This window comes from Pseudonaja textilis, chromosome 3 (assembly GCF_049901715.1).
Source record: "Pseudonaja textilis isolate UNSWEBS1 chromosome 3, rPseTex1.2, whole genome shotgun sequence".
Lineage (NCBI taxonomy): Eukaryota > Metazoa > Chordata > Lepidosauria > Squamata > Elapidae > Pseudonaja > Pseudonaja textilis.
This window is the reverse complement of record NC_141992.1, coordinates 92587043-92604199: the sequence shown is the minus strand read 5'-3', so window position 1 is coordinate 92604199 and position 17157 is coordinate 92587043. Positions and strand designations below refer to the sequence as shown.

The 17157-nt window shown below is 35.7% G+C and overlaps 1 protein-coding gene across 2 annotated transcripts in view; it reads right to left on the bottom strand.

Moving 5' to 3' along the window:
* BRINP3 (BMP/retinoic acid inducible neural specific 3) overlaps positions 1-17157 on the bottom strand; it is a 307089-nt gene that overhangs the window by 243056 nt on the left and 46876 nt on the right. For both annotated transcript variants that reach the window (XM_087930393.1, XM_026703240.2), the window contains exon 2: positions 11804-12089. In XM_087930393.1, the coding sequence (XP_087786519.1) occupies positions 11804-12039 (236 nt within the window). In that variant the 5' untranslated portion in view covers positions 12040-12089. The remainder of the gene's footprint in view (positions 1-11803; positions 12090-17157) is intronic.

Below are 17157 nucleotides of genomic sequence, written 5' to 3'. Positions count from 1 at the left end.
TAGCTTGCAGGCCAAAGGTATCCCTGAAGGTGTTAATCCTAGGGGTACTCAAGCCTGTGATACATGGCAAATGGATGTAACTCATTATCCTCCCTTTGCTCCCTGGAAATACATTCATGTATCAGTTGATACATATTCAGGGTTTATTATGGCAACATTACAAAAGAGGAGAGGCTACTAAAAATGTTATTAATCACTGTATTCGGTCATTCGTAACGTTGGGATGTCCAAAAATTCTCAAAACAGATAATGGTCCTGCTTATGTCAGTTCTCCCTTTGCTGAGTTTTGCCATAAGTGGGCCATCACACATAAATTTGGCATACCTTTCAATAGCCAAGGTCAGGCTATTGTGGAAAGGGCAAACCAAACTCTGAAAAATGCCCTTGATCGGCAAATAGGGAAAAAAGGCTTAGGCCCCCCGAAACTCCCAGCGTTACAAAACATCTTGAACATTACTCTCTATTCTCTTAACTTTCTTAATCTTACTGGCTCTCCTTCTTCCACAGCGGCTTCTCGCCACTTCACCAAGCCAGTAGTTCCCTCTTCCCGTCCTCTTGTCTATTTCAGACAGCTTCCAGATCCTACGTGGAAAGGTCCTGCACAGCTCATCACTTGGGGAAAAGGTTACGCTGCTGTCCAACTTCCTGATCGAGTGCTTTGGGTTCCTGCTCGCTGTGTCAGACCTTACCATGGCAAACCTAACTCTAACTCTAATTTTCTTCTGATATCAATATTTCCTGTCTTTTCTCAATTCAGGGCATCTCCTGATGCTATTTTTACTTTTCTTGCTGACACTGTTACCTTTATTTTTAAAGATAATCACCTTTCTGCATGTAATTATGTTTTCCAACACAATGGTAGCTTTCTTTCGCCTACTTCTGACATTACTGTTCACTATTACTATTCTCCTTGTTTAATATTTTTAACTATACATGTTACTCTATCTACTATAGGATCTTATTCTTGCTTAGGATTTTCTCACAATCACACATACTTTAATCACACTGTTCTATTACTTTCCACTCCTTCAGTGGCATCTCCTCCACTATCCTCTGCTTTTCCTACATTGCCATCTCAAGCTAATTCTGAGACAACTTTTCCTGGAGACAAACTGCAATGGCATCTTCGTTGCTGCTTTCCACCCTGTGATGTCACCAAATGCATATTGCATCATTCATCTTCCTGGGTTCCTGTTCACTACAAAACACCTGTCATGCGAAGACGCCACCTCATCCCTGATGACACTCATCGTAAGACTACAGCTCCCATTCGAGCTCGCCATCTTGGGCATCCTGTCTTCATCGCTGACAACTCCATCTCTAAGCGGTCTGCATCTCGTGCTGTTCCAAGATTTGGCTATCATCGCATTCCTCGAAGCTTACAACCTTCTACAAATGAACATCAACCTCAAAATTATACCTGGACTATCCTTGATTTTCAAGGAAATATTTTAAACACCACCACTAATTATACTAGATGGCCATGGTTTCCTCAGCTTTTCATGGATTTTGCTGAAATGGGGACAGGAGTAGAAAAATTTGCAGATAAAGAACTACAAGCTGATATATGGGACAAGCAAGGCTCCTGTTCTCCAGCACCTATTCACAACTTTAGACTATATTTTTGTCCTGCTCACAGTACTGGTGCTTCTCGTGCTGCCTGCGGTGGGGTAGTTGACAGATATTGTAAAAAATGGAGTTGTGTATCCACAGGTCATATCTGGTGGGAAGCGCCTACCAAAAATGACTATATTCATATTACCCGTGCTCAAGAACATCTTCCCTGCTCTTCAAGGCCTTGTTGTGGACAGAGACTAAATCCACTCAGAATCACATTTACTGCAAAAGGAAAGACACTTACAAAAAAACAATGGATGGTTGGGTTTACTTGGGGAGGACGTCAGTGGGATGGTCTAGGAGATGAAGGGAATATTTTTACAATTCGTCTTTCTATATCTATGTCTAATTATGATATCTCAAGGACAGTCATGGTATCAAAGCATGTTTAATTTTTCTCCCTGGTTAACAACACTCTTATCAGCCTTAATAGGTCCTCTTGTGTTATTGCTTCTTGCATGTACTATTGGTCCATGTGTAATAGGACGTTTACTAAAATTATTGAAGGATCGTTTGAAAACACTTGACAATGAAATTAACAATACTCAAAAAACAGTTAGCTTTCTTACATCCAGCATTGAATCAAAAGATCTGGTAAAAAACCGCTGTTGGAATGGTACTCTGACCAAGAGTCAGAGGAGGAAATAGACATTAATAACTTCTTTTCTCCCAAAGAAAATTTCTTAACTCGGTCCAGCCACGACTCGGGGGATGAGGACTTCTCCTCGTATGAGCTGGTTCAGCAAGGCATCAACAAACCGAAGGGCTTGTTGCCACCTTGTGAGACTACTCTGGAAGAGAAAGAACTCTACCTAGAGTCATGAGCACAAAAAATAAAGAAAAGGAGGAATTGTGACTATTTTATCTTGGTTCTGTCTTGTATTTTTCCACAAAAAGAAATCTTGCTAAGAGCACGTATACAGCAGGAAAGCACTGACAGGAAGGGAGTTAATAAAAGATTAACCTCAGACAATTCAAAGAAGATTTGCTTATCTATAGTTGTTACAAAATAGCAGCTACAGAGTATGTGGCTCATGTCACGTAGACTGGTCTAAAAAGATTAACATTGTATCTCTTTACCTTCCTGTAAATTTCCTCTCTCACCTCCTCCCTTGAATTAGCACAATAAAAGAGGACAGCAAAAAGCCTGGGGGAAGAGAAAAAGGAGCAGAAGAAGCAGAGAAGCCGGGACATTTTTCCATCTGTTCCAGGGCAGCCAGGGAATCCCATCTCCCCCAGGCTCAAAGTGTTGCCTCATTTTAAGATCTCTTGTGTTTTGTGTGTTTTATTTCTTGTGCTTGCTTGGCAATCACTCTTGTGAGAGTCTTGCCTAGCCTCACCCTTGCGAGGGTCCCACTCTATCTCGCCCTTGCGAGGGCTATTTTCTCACCCTTGTGAGGGTTACTTTAAACTTCGTCCTTGCGAGGACTAACTCACCCTTGCAAGGGTTATTCTCTGAGAGGAATTCAGCAATCAACCAGAAAGCCGAAACAACAGACCGGTCGCTCAACGCGACACATAACTGCAATAAAGATCTTACAGCCTCAGTTACATTTAAGCCAAAACTGACCCTTCTGAGTCTGAAAAAAGAGAAAAAAAGAACTCCTCTGTGGAACCAACAAAATAAATGTTCTGAATAACTGTTTCCTCTGCCGAAAGTGTCTGCCCTTATTAACTCCTCTAGAATCTTAAATGATAGAACAGAGTATTTAAAAGCAAATTAAAGGAAACTAAACAAGGGTGAAGTTTCACATCTAAAATCGTCAGACATTTTGCCTCTCTTCAGTCTGTCTGTTGAGAATAGGCAAAATTGTAATTATTTTAAATAAATGTAGATACAACAGAGGATCACATGTCCCTCCATCTAGGGGGAAATCACATTATGCACTTTTAAAATCTTAAAATTATTCTTGATACAAAAATACTTTTTAAAAAATACATGTGCATAAGCATGTGTATTCCAGTGGCAAGCTATTTTGCCTCAGTCTGATTTAAGATTAAAACATAATTAATATGAAATGCTGACTATAACTCCCAATCCTTAGTATAAGCTACCCATATCTAGTGCTCCATAAGGAATGACAACATTTAGGCTTGAGGTATTATATAGCAAAAGAGGAGGGAAAAAATGAACTTGACTTATTACTAAAGTTGAAATTTATATCAGAAAGCCATCCTTCTTGACAGTAGCCAAAAGCAATTTACAGATTGGTGAAAAATTAATTAAAAAGAAAACAAAGCAGAGTAGATTGTTTTAGCCTTTTATTCTGTCACCAAAGATGTTCTAGTGAAAGCTAAACAATTTTCTTTACAACATATTTACAATCTTCATTCTCACAGTGGCCCCATAAACAAAATACAATGCAGTCAGCTACAGAGGTTAGTGGTTTCTCAGCACAGGCTCATGAACATTAACAACACTAATGTGTACTAAACCTGAATCTCCACAAAGTTTAGGTTCCTGTGAGTCTCCATCAAGCTCATGAAGTGATTTTATTTCTTCTCCCTTCTGTTGCGTTTCATGTGCTCCCATATCCAACTTCAGTGTTAGAAATCATTATTTTCTTCTGTTCTTCTCAATTTCATTGTTATTCCTTTTTTTTAATGTCTTTATAAACTCATGGAATGTCAACAGAATTTAAGGAATAATCTGAATTTGAGATATTTTCTGGATCCTTTTCAATAGGATTCAGACCTGGGTATGGGAAAGAAACATTTCTGATTATGCTTTGTTTATGACTACTGGTCCGGGCAGGATGGCAGTAGTGCTCTCAATACCATCAAATGTGGTATCTTCTGGATTAGTTAGAGAGTTAGAGGTAGGCCTCACAGTGCTGATTCATCTCCTTTCATTAAAGTTGATTTTAGGTGGTGATGATTGAGGAGGGAAAGTCTGCCCTTGTATCATACTATTCAAGGTACAACAGGGTTCAGTGCTCCTTTTTAATATCTAAATAAGGCTATTGAGTGAGCTTATCCATCACCATGAGGTGAGGTATCATCAGTATAACATCTCAGTCTCTGGTAAATTAGGCAATGTTGTTAACATCTCACCTCAGCATCTGGAGGCTATGAGATTCTGGATGGGAATTCATAGGTTTCAAATGAACCTTAGGAAGACTGAGTAGCTCTGGGTTTGAGAGCATACTGGGTCTAAGATAGTGATGAATGGAATTGCACTGTTCTAGACAGACGCTATGTGCATCTCCTCCTGGAAACACAACTCCTGCTCAAGGAGTAAGTGGCAGTTTGCACAGCTTTGGGTTGTACACCAATTGTGCCTGTTTCTGGATTGGGAAGTTCTGTTCACAGTCACTAATGCCTTAGTCACTTTCAGATTGGACTATTGTAATGCACTGTACGTAGGGCTGCTTTGAAGAATATCCAGGCACTTCAGCTGGTACAAAATGCAACAACACAAGCAGTTATGTGTGCTTCTAGGACAGTTCATATTACATTTCTGCTCCATGAGCTGCATTGGTTATCAGATTGCTCCCAAGTCTAATTCAAAATGCTGGTCTTAACCTTTAAAGCCCTTCATATCATGGGATGGCTTATCTGAGAGATAACAACTCCCCAATTTTATCACCCTAGTCCATTAGATCTGTCAGAAAGGATATATATGGATACCATCTTCACAGAGCTATATTTAGATGCTCACAGTGTGCCTTCTCTGTTGTGATACCCACCTTATGGAACATTCTTCTCATTTGAAGTGAGGTTAGAGCTCCATTTCTTTTAATGCTCTAGAAGACATATACCATCAGACCTGGAGGTCCCAGGGAACTAGAAACTTGTCCAGATGTTTCTGCATTGAGCTGGATGTGCTCTCTTTCAGTCCTTGGAATCTGTATATATTTTTAATTTTTATCAGTTCCATTTATACATTTTAAATGTCTATTTTTATATATGTTTTCTTTTTTACTGACTGTTGTACACCACTAGAGTCACTTGTCATGAAATGGGAACCTATAAAAATTATGAGAAATAGAAAGAAAGAGTCTACAGATGATGATAGATAGATAGCGATAGATAGATAGATAGATAGATAGATAGATAGATAGATAGATAGATAGATAGAGACACAGACAGGCATGTTTATTTTTGACAAATATCATAATATTTGGTAGTAATTTGGCTGTCCTGTTCCTAGGGAAGTTTTCAGGTTTCTAATTTTAATATATGAGATTAGTATGATTTCGGCCAAGATATGCCAACGGGAGTTGTATACTTTCTTTCTCCTCACTAGTTATATAGTATAATTTATGAACTAGCCATTAAAGGACATTAGCCCTGAGGAATTTGAGTCAGATTGTTTCAAAGTATTTATTAAATTGATGTTTGTATTATTTCCTCTGTATTATTTCCTTTAAAATTGCTTTTAATATAGATTCATATGATCTGAAGAGAAACCAGAGTATTAAAATAGAGATAAAAAGGATGGGGAAAAGACAGCATATCAATTTCCAGCTTGTCCATCAAAGAGCCTAGAAAGAAGATCTGATTAACTAAGGCAGAAAATACCTTACTGCAACTTAAAAAAAAATACATTATTTTCTGCTACCCTTTAAAGATCTGCATGGCCTTACTGTGTATATGAATGTTTGCATGAATGGCTTTATTATGCTGTTCATATCCTGGAGGCTTTACCTTGTCATCGTGCATTCCTCTTTTCTTGTGTAATCTTGTGTAAGCACTTTACCTTTGCTTTATGGTCCCGAGGCTTCATTTTAGTCACTATTATAGTCTGAACAGTTATCAGAGTGACAGATTCTTGTTACTGTGGTTTTAAACTGGTTGTTCATTTTAGAAGCATCGTGTCACAATTACAGCTTAATTTTTTAGTTGGGCAGTTCCTCTACAATGGATTGGTGTTTGTTTTATCCTCAAAATAAAAGAATCACTCTATATTAATACCAAGTATTTGTTGATGAACCAAGGGTCTCCTCAGGTTCCCATACTAAATATACATTTTTAAAATCTTTACTGTGCTGTGTAATTTATTATGCATTAGATAGCATCACAGGCTTGCTGTTATTAAGGAAGACAGTCTTAATTTTATCAAACATTGTAAAGCTTTCAGAGAGGTATCATAGTTCATTGGAAAACAATACTAAAAGAATTAGAATGCAGTAAGTTTTATTGGAATCAATTAAAATGTCAATACTTTCCACCTGACCTTAATGTAACCTAGAACTTGTACTAAATGTAGCCTAATTTAATTTGCATAATAGTCTTGCAAATCATTTTAAAGTTTATGCTTTAATTATGCTTATGATTCTTTTTTAAACCATTCCAATCTACAATACACTGGAACACTATATATCTTTTTTTCTGTGTTTATTTTTTTGGAGGGGGTTGTTGTTTATAGAGGATTTTTTCTTCTATATGTTTTGAAAAATTCACCTAGCTTTTAAAAAAAAACCCTTCTCATTACTGTGCAACATCTGCACTGAATCTAATAAAAATATTAAGGATTTCATGACACTAGGAGGACAAAAATATCATAAATGATTTAATCATGCTTCACTGAGTTTCTTTCTCTTCTATGCACTACAACTCCCAAACCTGTTGTGGATTATATTACTAGCTGTGATAGGAATACATCTGCTCAACTGAGATTGGTGAAATAGCTACAAGCATTTTTTAGGTGTTTAATATGACTCTGGTAGCACATATGTCAAATAGATCCACTTGAATAACTATAATACATTTTATGTTGGTATGTCTTTAAAAACTTCGGTTTATTTAAATCACGTAAATAGCAATAGCATGTAGTCTTATACACCACTTCACAGTGCTTTTACAGCCTTCTCTAAGCAGTTTACAGAGTCACCATATTACCCCTACAATCTGGGTCTTCATTTTACCCACCTCAGAAGGATAGAAGGCTGAGTCAACCTGGTGAGATTCGATCTGCCAAATTGCAGTCAGTCAGCAGAAGTAGCCTGTAGTACTGCACTCTAGCCACTGCACTACCATATCTCTTAAAGCTTATATTTTCAGACTCAGTCCATGAATGGCATTGAACAATCCAGCCAAAGTTCAGGTATTTATTTGCTCACAACCAATTGACACAACCGATTGACAGAATGTTTCAAAGTGATTTGCCATTGCCTTCTTCCTGCAGATGAGATGGGACTAGAACTCACATTTTTATTGGTAGCATTCTATGCGCCAAATGAAGAACAAGGGAAATTTTTTAAAGACCTCCACCAAAAAATAATAGGCTTCGAAAATAGGAATATCTGCTTGATAGGTGACTTTAACTCCATTGCTGACCTTCAAAAAGACCATAGTAATGTGAATAAGAACAAGAAAGGGAAAAGAGAATTTTCTATGTTCTGTAAGCATATGATGAAGGAACTAAACTTAATAGACCTATGGAGAAAACTAAATCCAGAAGAGAAACAGTTTACATACTATTCCAATCCGCACAAAATTTGGACCAGAATAGACATGGCTTGGATGGACCCGGAATTGGCTAATGAGATAAAAGAAATTAAAATCTTACCAAATGAATGGGCCGACCACAACCCAATACAATTAATTTGGAGAGATAGGAGAAAAACAAAGAAAAGATGGACATTAAATACTCAGTTAATAAATGATGATGGGTATATCAATAAGCTGAAAGAGGAATTAAATTATTTTCTAAAAGAAAACAATAACGAAGTAACCACGAAACAAAACATATGGGACACAATGAAGGCAATTATAAGAGGAACAACAATCTCTTATAATGCCATGAGAAATAAAAGAACACATGCCCAACAAAATGACAGAATGTTGCCTGAATAAACCAATACCACTATCACCCTAAAGTATATAGCCACAGAGATTCTAGGGAGTGGCTATCCTAATTTTCTGTCTTCAAAGAAGCTCTGATTGTGTTGCCTCTTGTTTCAACTCCCTCCCCACCATGGAACATGCTCCTTCTTCCTGGGAAACTACTGCTTCAGTGTAGTCCATTACATCACCTCCCCATTTATAGGCACCATCCATTCCAGATACAACTTCTATGTTGTAACAAATACAAAATAGTTTTAGTTTAAAAATGATATTTTCTTAAATATAATACAATGCAATTATGTACATTTTTTTCATTTCCTGATTTTCCTATACCATCCAAGAGTTTTTGTTTTTTCAAAACCATCTCATTTGTGATATTTGCAGCTTATATATCATTTATATGCCATTTGTTTTCTTCCTTTTCTGAGACATGTGTACGTTTCATAGAAACTTATTATCATGGTGGGCTAAGATTCAGAGTTAGAGGAGGGGACTGATGATGAGCAGTCAGTTCAAGAATCATCTTCAGCAGTACTGAAAAACAATGAGCAGCCAACTCCAGCACCATTAGATAGACTATTGTCTGAGCAGACAGAGGAGGGGAAGCAAAACAGAAACCAGGAGTCACAATAGCAATTGCTCTCTGAAGATGAGGGTATGGAACTACTGAAGTAACTCATCCGGTTTCAATGCGAGTAAAAGTGTTCTGCAAGACTGCTCACAGAGAAGAATATTTGCACCACTAAATGAGCTACACTGGGGCTGCTTATATTAAAATGGAGCAAGCACAGGCTCTTCGTGACAACTACTCATTAACTCCTACTCCATATGCCTTAATTCATGTACATCATAACCCTGATTTTGAACCTGGGTGGGCTAATAAATCTGCTACAAGTTTCACCTTTTTAAAAAAATGAAAAGTGCCTTTTTTTCCCTAATAAGTAGGATTACTTATCAGTCTAATCTAATTACACCAATTTAATAATCTAATACCATTTTGTTTCAGATACAACGTTTTTTTAGAAAGCAACAATTACATATATTTTTCCTCTTTGTTACTTTTATTTGGAGAATTCCACACAATTACTTGCATTTAAGAACTTGGGAAGAACATTTTTAATAAGTTAATATCAAAATGCAAACTGAATGAAATTCTTGGTCATTTTTGATAGCCACATCAAACATGATAGACATGATGACTTTGCTATTTTCTTACATTTAATCCTACGAATGGTGCTTCAGCAAAATTTACAAAAAACAGAAGCAGTTAATTAATTTTAGATTTATGGAAGCCATTCTTTGTGGCAAACATTTCATTTAACTTAAAAGGTCAATCCCTACTTATTCTGCTGAGTACATTACAAGAGGTTATAGTAAAGTGAGACTTGAAAAGGCACATTGTACATGAAGGATATTTTTTGTATTTACATACCCATGTCACTACACCAATACCTGTTATGTACTGAAAGCAGAAGTGATAAAATCAGTACTCATGTATTATATTTTGTTGCCTTTTGTTGACCATTATAAAAGAAAAACCAATATGCTCAATTAATCTGTATATATGTTGTTCTGATGGTTCTCTTTCCTCTCTAATATCATTGACAACTTGATTTTGAAATACCATAAATAAAATATAAAATAAAATACAATATACTGATTGTTCCCCTTATGTCCCAATGTATATTTTAGAACCATGTTCAGTGTAGACTACTTAATATTTCTGCCTATCACAAAAGAATCTAAAACAGAATTGACCTGCAACACAGTGCCCTCTGGTGCATTAATAAAAGCAAAAGCAAAGGAATATAAATCTTTAGAACATAAAATAATCAACAATCCTCTTCCCAAGTGTATATTTAAAAAGCAGCTATGATTTGCATGCAAACATAAATAGTACAGGCGCACCGAGTTTTCTCCCAGTTCTTAAGAACAAAATGCTGGAAACATTCAACAACAAAACAATTCACAGCAAATGAATGACCACCTGTTCAAATGACTTCAAGACCACAAATAAGCCAAGAAATATCAATCAATCAGTTTCTTTCATAATCAATCTGTTTTTTTTAAAAAAAGATTCTAAAGAGTTACAGTACTGGTTTTCATCCATAATTAAAACTTGTTAACTATATTGTCTATTTTATCCCATTGGTGCTGTTTTCTTACTTTCCTCTTTTCAATATAAACAACATTTCAGAAACAAGTAGGAAATCCACAACACTTATTTCTAATATATACTAACATTTCAATGTGCAAACTCTCATCCTCCCAACCTGGAGGAATGGCATTAATAATGTTCACATTTTATGAGTCGGTATTGTTATGCCTAAAATTTCCTTATTCTTTTACACCCCCCAAATCCATGCTTTAACAGGTGATGTGTAAAAAACTAGTATATAACAAGTGATCTTTACCCATAATGCATTCTAAAACAAGAAGCCAATTTGCAGTCAACCAATTAAGCTATATGGTACAAACCTTCAAACCTGGGACTGACCTGTTTAAATTAGAAACTCTTTATTATTATTGCCTCAATTAGTGAAGTTAAACAGGAAGATATTTAAATGCTGAAACATTTTCTTCATGCTATTAAGAAATTGCTATACAATAGATTTGAATATCATAGGATAATCGATGCATCATACTCCATGTGTTTTGGGTGAAGATGATAGAAGATGATAGGAGTAGTAATCTTACATGTTTCAAAGAAATCACACTGAGAAAAGCTAGTTTGTTCTGACAGACAATTCTGAAGGTTCTCAACAAGCTGTGGTCATTCTGAAAGCAAAGAAACTAGCTATAGTATTTCTGAAATAAATGCATCAATATTTTATTGCTTTTTATTTCTAATTATTATTTAGAAAAAATATTGTGGAAAGGGGGTAGGGAAGTTTACATCCCCACCTTGATGTTCCAATCAGAGGATGTTTCTCTAAAGAAACTATTTTTAATGTTTAAAAATATTTTTTTTTAAAAAAAAAAAACTATTTGCAATCCAGGGAAAGCCTCCACTGATACCAACAGGAATGTAGCTATCTCAGAAACATCAGGGAACAAGTGTGGGCATGTCCTCTACTTTTGAAGTATGATTTTTCTCTAGCATCCTGTATTTTCTGAAAAAAAAGTGCATGCAAAGAAATAAGAAATATAAATCAAAAGTAGATTAGGAATTAAAATTAACTTTTTTCAGCAATACATGAAAGTCAGTCAACATTTTTGATCAATTTCAACAATGTCTTCACTCAACCACTTGATCAACCATCCCTCTAGTTCTCAAGAAGCCCCAGTTCTGAATAGAAACTTGGCTTCTTATATTCATATTTTTCCCTTTTCCTATTTAGATAAAGCTTCCCCAAAGCTTCACACTGCTCTTGTGATCCCAAATGCTTCATACCTGTAAATCTTGTATCTTGTGCTAAATCCCTGTTGGCTTCTGTCCACAAAATCTGTATATTCTGGGGAGCGATGGAAAGGTCCCTTATCAGAGAGAAGCCAGTCGAAGGGGCTTGTGGCATGCTGATCTGAACCAGCAGCAACCGCTAAAACCCAGCAATGAAGACTCAGGGCTATCCACTCCCATAGAGCCATCAGAGAGAACAATTCAGCACCAACACTGCATCGCCATATCATGCTTCCACTGGGGACTTAGAGTCTTCATTCTCTTAGCTGTCTCTTCACACCTACACAAAACACAAAGGAAAACAGATCAGCTCACTCTTATCATACCTGGCAAGCACCCTTCCTAAACAGTTGTCAAATAGCTAGAAACAGGGTGGCATGTCAAGGGGGAGAACCTTTCTTCTGTCTTGGACCTGTGACTGCATCTGCATCAGTGCATTATGCTTGTATAGGCATAAGGAACCATGTGCATAACAGTGCAAGTAAATGTCTTGAACCTGTGAAATTGTGTGTGCACATTTCCATTTGTATGCAAGCAGAGATGGGCAGAAATGAAGTGCCAGATGGAAAGAGCAATTTACTTTACTCCTTCTCTCTCTGTCTCCAGCAGACATTCATAGAGCATAAAGTCCCATTTCAAATAGTGGAGAGTACAGATCCCAAATATTCCATCCAGATTCAGTACTGATATCAGATTTTCAACAATTCTATCCCAGCATGGGTACAATATTCAGATCAGATTTTCAGTGCCCACTCCTCCCTCCCACCCCACTCCAAAATATTATGTTGATAGCACTGGGAAAACCCTTCATCAGTGAATGGATTCCCTTTCCTTCCTTTAACTTCCTACACTCCACCAAATTGGAGCTTCTCAGAAGGGACTAGCAGATTTTCTGGAGTAAGTTTGTTCAATTTTTAGAAGAGGTAAAAATCCAATTGAATGAATGGATATTTACTCTTACTATTAGCTAGTAATTTGTAATAATAAAGGTGATTATGCAAATCTGGGTTGCCCATTGAGGTAATCTAGAAGATTAGTAGTATTTATTGCTTAGAATACTAATAATCTTGAAGACTCCTAGAACTAGTACTGTGTGGCAGCAAAGTTTCTATTTCTGTTGCCATTTAGTTGTCATCCTTTTTTTCCAGTTCAGCCCACTGCTTTAGCTTTTAGCTCTTACTGAGATATGGAACATTAATTAACTTAAAGATTTTCAAAGGGCAGCATTAAAAAAATCCTTACTGAATATTATTTCAGTATAAATATAAATGGATAATATTTCACCTTCAATATTGAGTTTCACTGCCACAAATCAAGAACTGTGTTAGCAGAGGTTACAATTATATAAGAGCCTTGGTGGTGCAGTGGTTAGAATGCCGACTGCTGACTGCCAGCTGCCGGCTGCCTGCAATTTGGCAGTTTGAATCTCACCAGATTCAAGGTTGCCTCAGCCTTCCATCCTTCTGAGGTCAGTAAAATGAGGACCCAGATTCTTGGGAGCAATATGTTGACTCTGTAAACTACTTAGAGAGGGCTGTAAAGCATTGTGAAGTGGTATATAAGTCTAAGTGCTGCTGCTACTGCTATATTAAGGATACATAATTTGATCCTCCTGAGATGTTTTGGCCTTCAGTTACCATTGGACCTCATAACCTATAAAGAATTGTCCAAAACATCTGGAGGACACTAGCTTGGCTATTCACAAAGTAATAAGAATACAAATCCCAATTATGTAGTGTCTCACACATATAATATTTTTTTTCCAAAAATATTGCTTATTCCTGCCCATAACTGTACAATTATGCATGTCAAAGTATAAATATGGCACATAGGTCTATGTCAAGAACATATAATGTTGTATAAGTTCAGCTGGGAATCTTATGTCTGTTTGTTGACCTGATAACAAAGCTGAGCATTCTGCTATGTAATTTGTAGAATTGTCCTACACAGAATACAAACAGATATAATGAAAATTGTTAAGTGGATATTGTCTTCATTACCACAGAGCAATATTACAATAGCTTCCACTTCTTAATTTTTTGTTGCCACAGTTATTACTACTAGAGTCCTTCTATAGCATAGACCTTGAATTGTGCTATAAATATGAGCCTCTCTTTTCTCATTTGTTCTCTCAGAAACCTTTATATCTGTCATCTGACTTCTAGTCAAATAACAATTCTCCCATTTCCTCATCTTTTCCAATAGTTTTCATGTCATTCTTTCTCAGTGAAGAGTTTTTATTTTTCCCCTTCTTTATTGTTCTTTTCAAACGACTTCAGTTTCCCTTTTTTCATTTTAAGTTCAGCTCAAAAAAGATTATACTATAATTTTACTTTCAAGTATTGTTTGATATTTGCATAACAACTTTGATTCAAGTTTGGTTCAGGTTTGATGCCAATTTATCAGATATATTTTTCTTTCAGTAATTTGTGTAGTAATATACAAAAGAGGATGGCTGCTTATATGTTCTCTAAATCAATTGATGCATGAAGTTTTTTTTTTCAAAAAATAACTTTAGTTTATTACAAGTATTTAAAAATATGGGAAAATGCAAAAATAAACTCACTATACAAAATACAAAAAACCAATCTACACATTGTGTGTGTGTGTGTGTTTGTGTGTGTAAAGATAAATAATTAACAAACCAAAAAAAGAAAACAGAACAATCCATAAATTCAATTAAACTATTTTAAATTAAAAAAGCAACATTCAATTATTATAAAACATCATGAACTCTCTTCCAAAGACAGCATTTTTCATCATTTTATCATTAGTAAAAAAATACAGTACTTTAAAATTGATGAATTACTCAGTTGCTGAAACCATTCCTTAATACTTTTCAAGTATTTCAAAATATGATAATGCACAATGTAGGCAAAGTTGGAGAAAAAAAATAAAGTTATTTTAAGTAACTTAGAACTTTAAAATACTTATGTTATTCTACATTCAATTTATGCATTCTCTCCATCTTTTTTCTTCTATTCTCCACTATGCCCCCATCCTAATATAAATTGCATTCATTTGGGTCAAACTGATTCTGAGACTACTCACTTGTTTTCTTTTTCTAGAAGGAAAAAAGAATTGTAAAACCTCAGCAACTTTTTAGAAGTATATGCATAATGGGATACCCAAAGATTCTCATCCTATGGTGAGAAGATTATAGAATTGTACAAACACTGTGAATGTAAAGTATTTACCCTGCTTAGCTGCTTTTAGTTGCACATTTTAAAGATTGAGTTGTGGGATTTGAGATTGGGAATCAAATCCACTTGAGAATTGTTTGTTTTCTGTGTTTTTTTAAATTGCATTTAAAATGATTTGCCTTGTTGGAATGGGAAATAATGGTGTCTAGTTCTAGATAACACTGAGTAGCAACCGATATTAATGATATGATAGTTTAGAACTGGCCAATATTGGGTTTGCTGTTATTAGGGAATGCTAGAAGTGCATAAGCATAATTAAGGCTCCCTTTAGCAGCTGGATCGAATTCTTAATCTACATGTTCTTTTACTGGAAAACATTGGGTGAAAGCCTGAGCTGTCCAAAGTCATGATGAGCACTGAGGACAAATACCAAGACATCATCTGGCAGTGAACATAACATATGGAAGATTAAGACAAAAGAAGCAAATAGCATGAATTAACAAATGAAATACACAAAATACAAATAAATGGGTATTTGTGAAACCACAAGAGAGCAAAATAATGGTAGCAGATGTGTTGGAGATGAATTGATAAATATGTGTGGGAAGATTACAGATTTTCATTACAAAATAATGAAATAAGAAAATCTAAAATATATGCCAAGATGAATAATTGGTATCATATAGGCAATTGTGGGTCCATATAAAAGGGATTCTTAGCTTGATGATAGTTGCATGCCACATTCCTGGTATGATAATGATAATCCTAAGGGAACTATCATTTTGTTAAGTGACATAGATATGCAGAAATGCAAAATGAGAGTACAAAAAGGCTGATTAGGCTGTTCAAGATCTATCCAAGAATAAATCAGAATGGTGATTCTCTCAGATGACACAAGAAGATATGGAATGCAAAGAGAGATTACACAAAAACTGATTCAAATACCCAAGAGTAAATGAGAATGGTGATTCTCTCAATTTCTGCTTAGAAAAAAGTTTATTTGCTTCAACAATACGGATTTAAATTTAATTCTATTCTTTGGCATACATAGCAAAGGAATGAATATCTAAAAGGATATTACTCATATCCTTATGAAGTATTGAGAGAATTTGTGAAAATAGCAAAATCAATAAAGAAATCTTAAGATGTGCAGATACTGGTAGAAAAGTAATGATATACACTGTGAAGAAAAGATGTTTGTTAAAAGAAGTGAAAATGGTGTGTGAAAATGAAAAGAGATTAAACACAATGTGGAAAAATAAAATGTCACCAGAAACATAAAAGTAAATTGAATGCAGTGGGAATAAATCCTTAAGAGGTGCGCATAGAAAAAGAGACAGGATCAAGAATTAATGGAGGTGCCAAATGAATGTTTGCATAGAGAGATTAATGGTAATCACAAAATATTTTAAAGTGGCTTGGATATATGAAGAGGTAGTTCAAGAAAGGTTACTGCTAGTTAAAAGATACTATATGTCATCATCTAATAAAAATCCAACTCTGTTTCTTAGTCAAGGGAGTCAGTATTGTCTGAATATATGTTCATGGTAATGTGGCCAGCATGACTATATGCTGAGAAAATAGAAAGCCATTATCTTCCTATTCAAAGCTACCTATTTATTTACTTACATTTGTATACTTTCAAACTGCTAGGCTGGCAAAAACAGGACCTCACCCAGCCCAGTTTCTTACCCGTTGCTTTATATTCAACATATAGTATTAGAGGTTGATCTTCTTAGCATCTGTTCTGCTGATTGCAGAATCTTCTTGGTTTTAATCAAGCCCATCCAGTTCTTGCAACTATCAACTCATGATGTGGCAAGAAGTTTTGTTTTTCAGCCAGCTTATGTCTCAGTCTGATATTGACATGGGCTGAGAAGGAATCACTGACCCAATATCACCAATCTGTCTTTTGTACCTAACACAGAACTAGAATCCAGGTTTCCCTGCTCCTAGTCCAGTATGTTAATACTGTGCAAGGTAGGCACTGTAGAGAATATAGAGGGTGATCTATATGGAGAAAAAGAAGATCCTCCACCAAATCAATGAAAATATAAATTCATAAGGACTTATGAAGAGAGTAATTTGCAAAAATGTCTGATGCATGCCCTAATTATGAAGAAGATAAAAAGGGATGAAAGGAAGCCCATTCTGATTTCAAGATTCTGTTAATAAAGCATTTCTAAATAAGAGTTTTCAACCTAC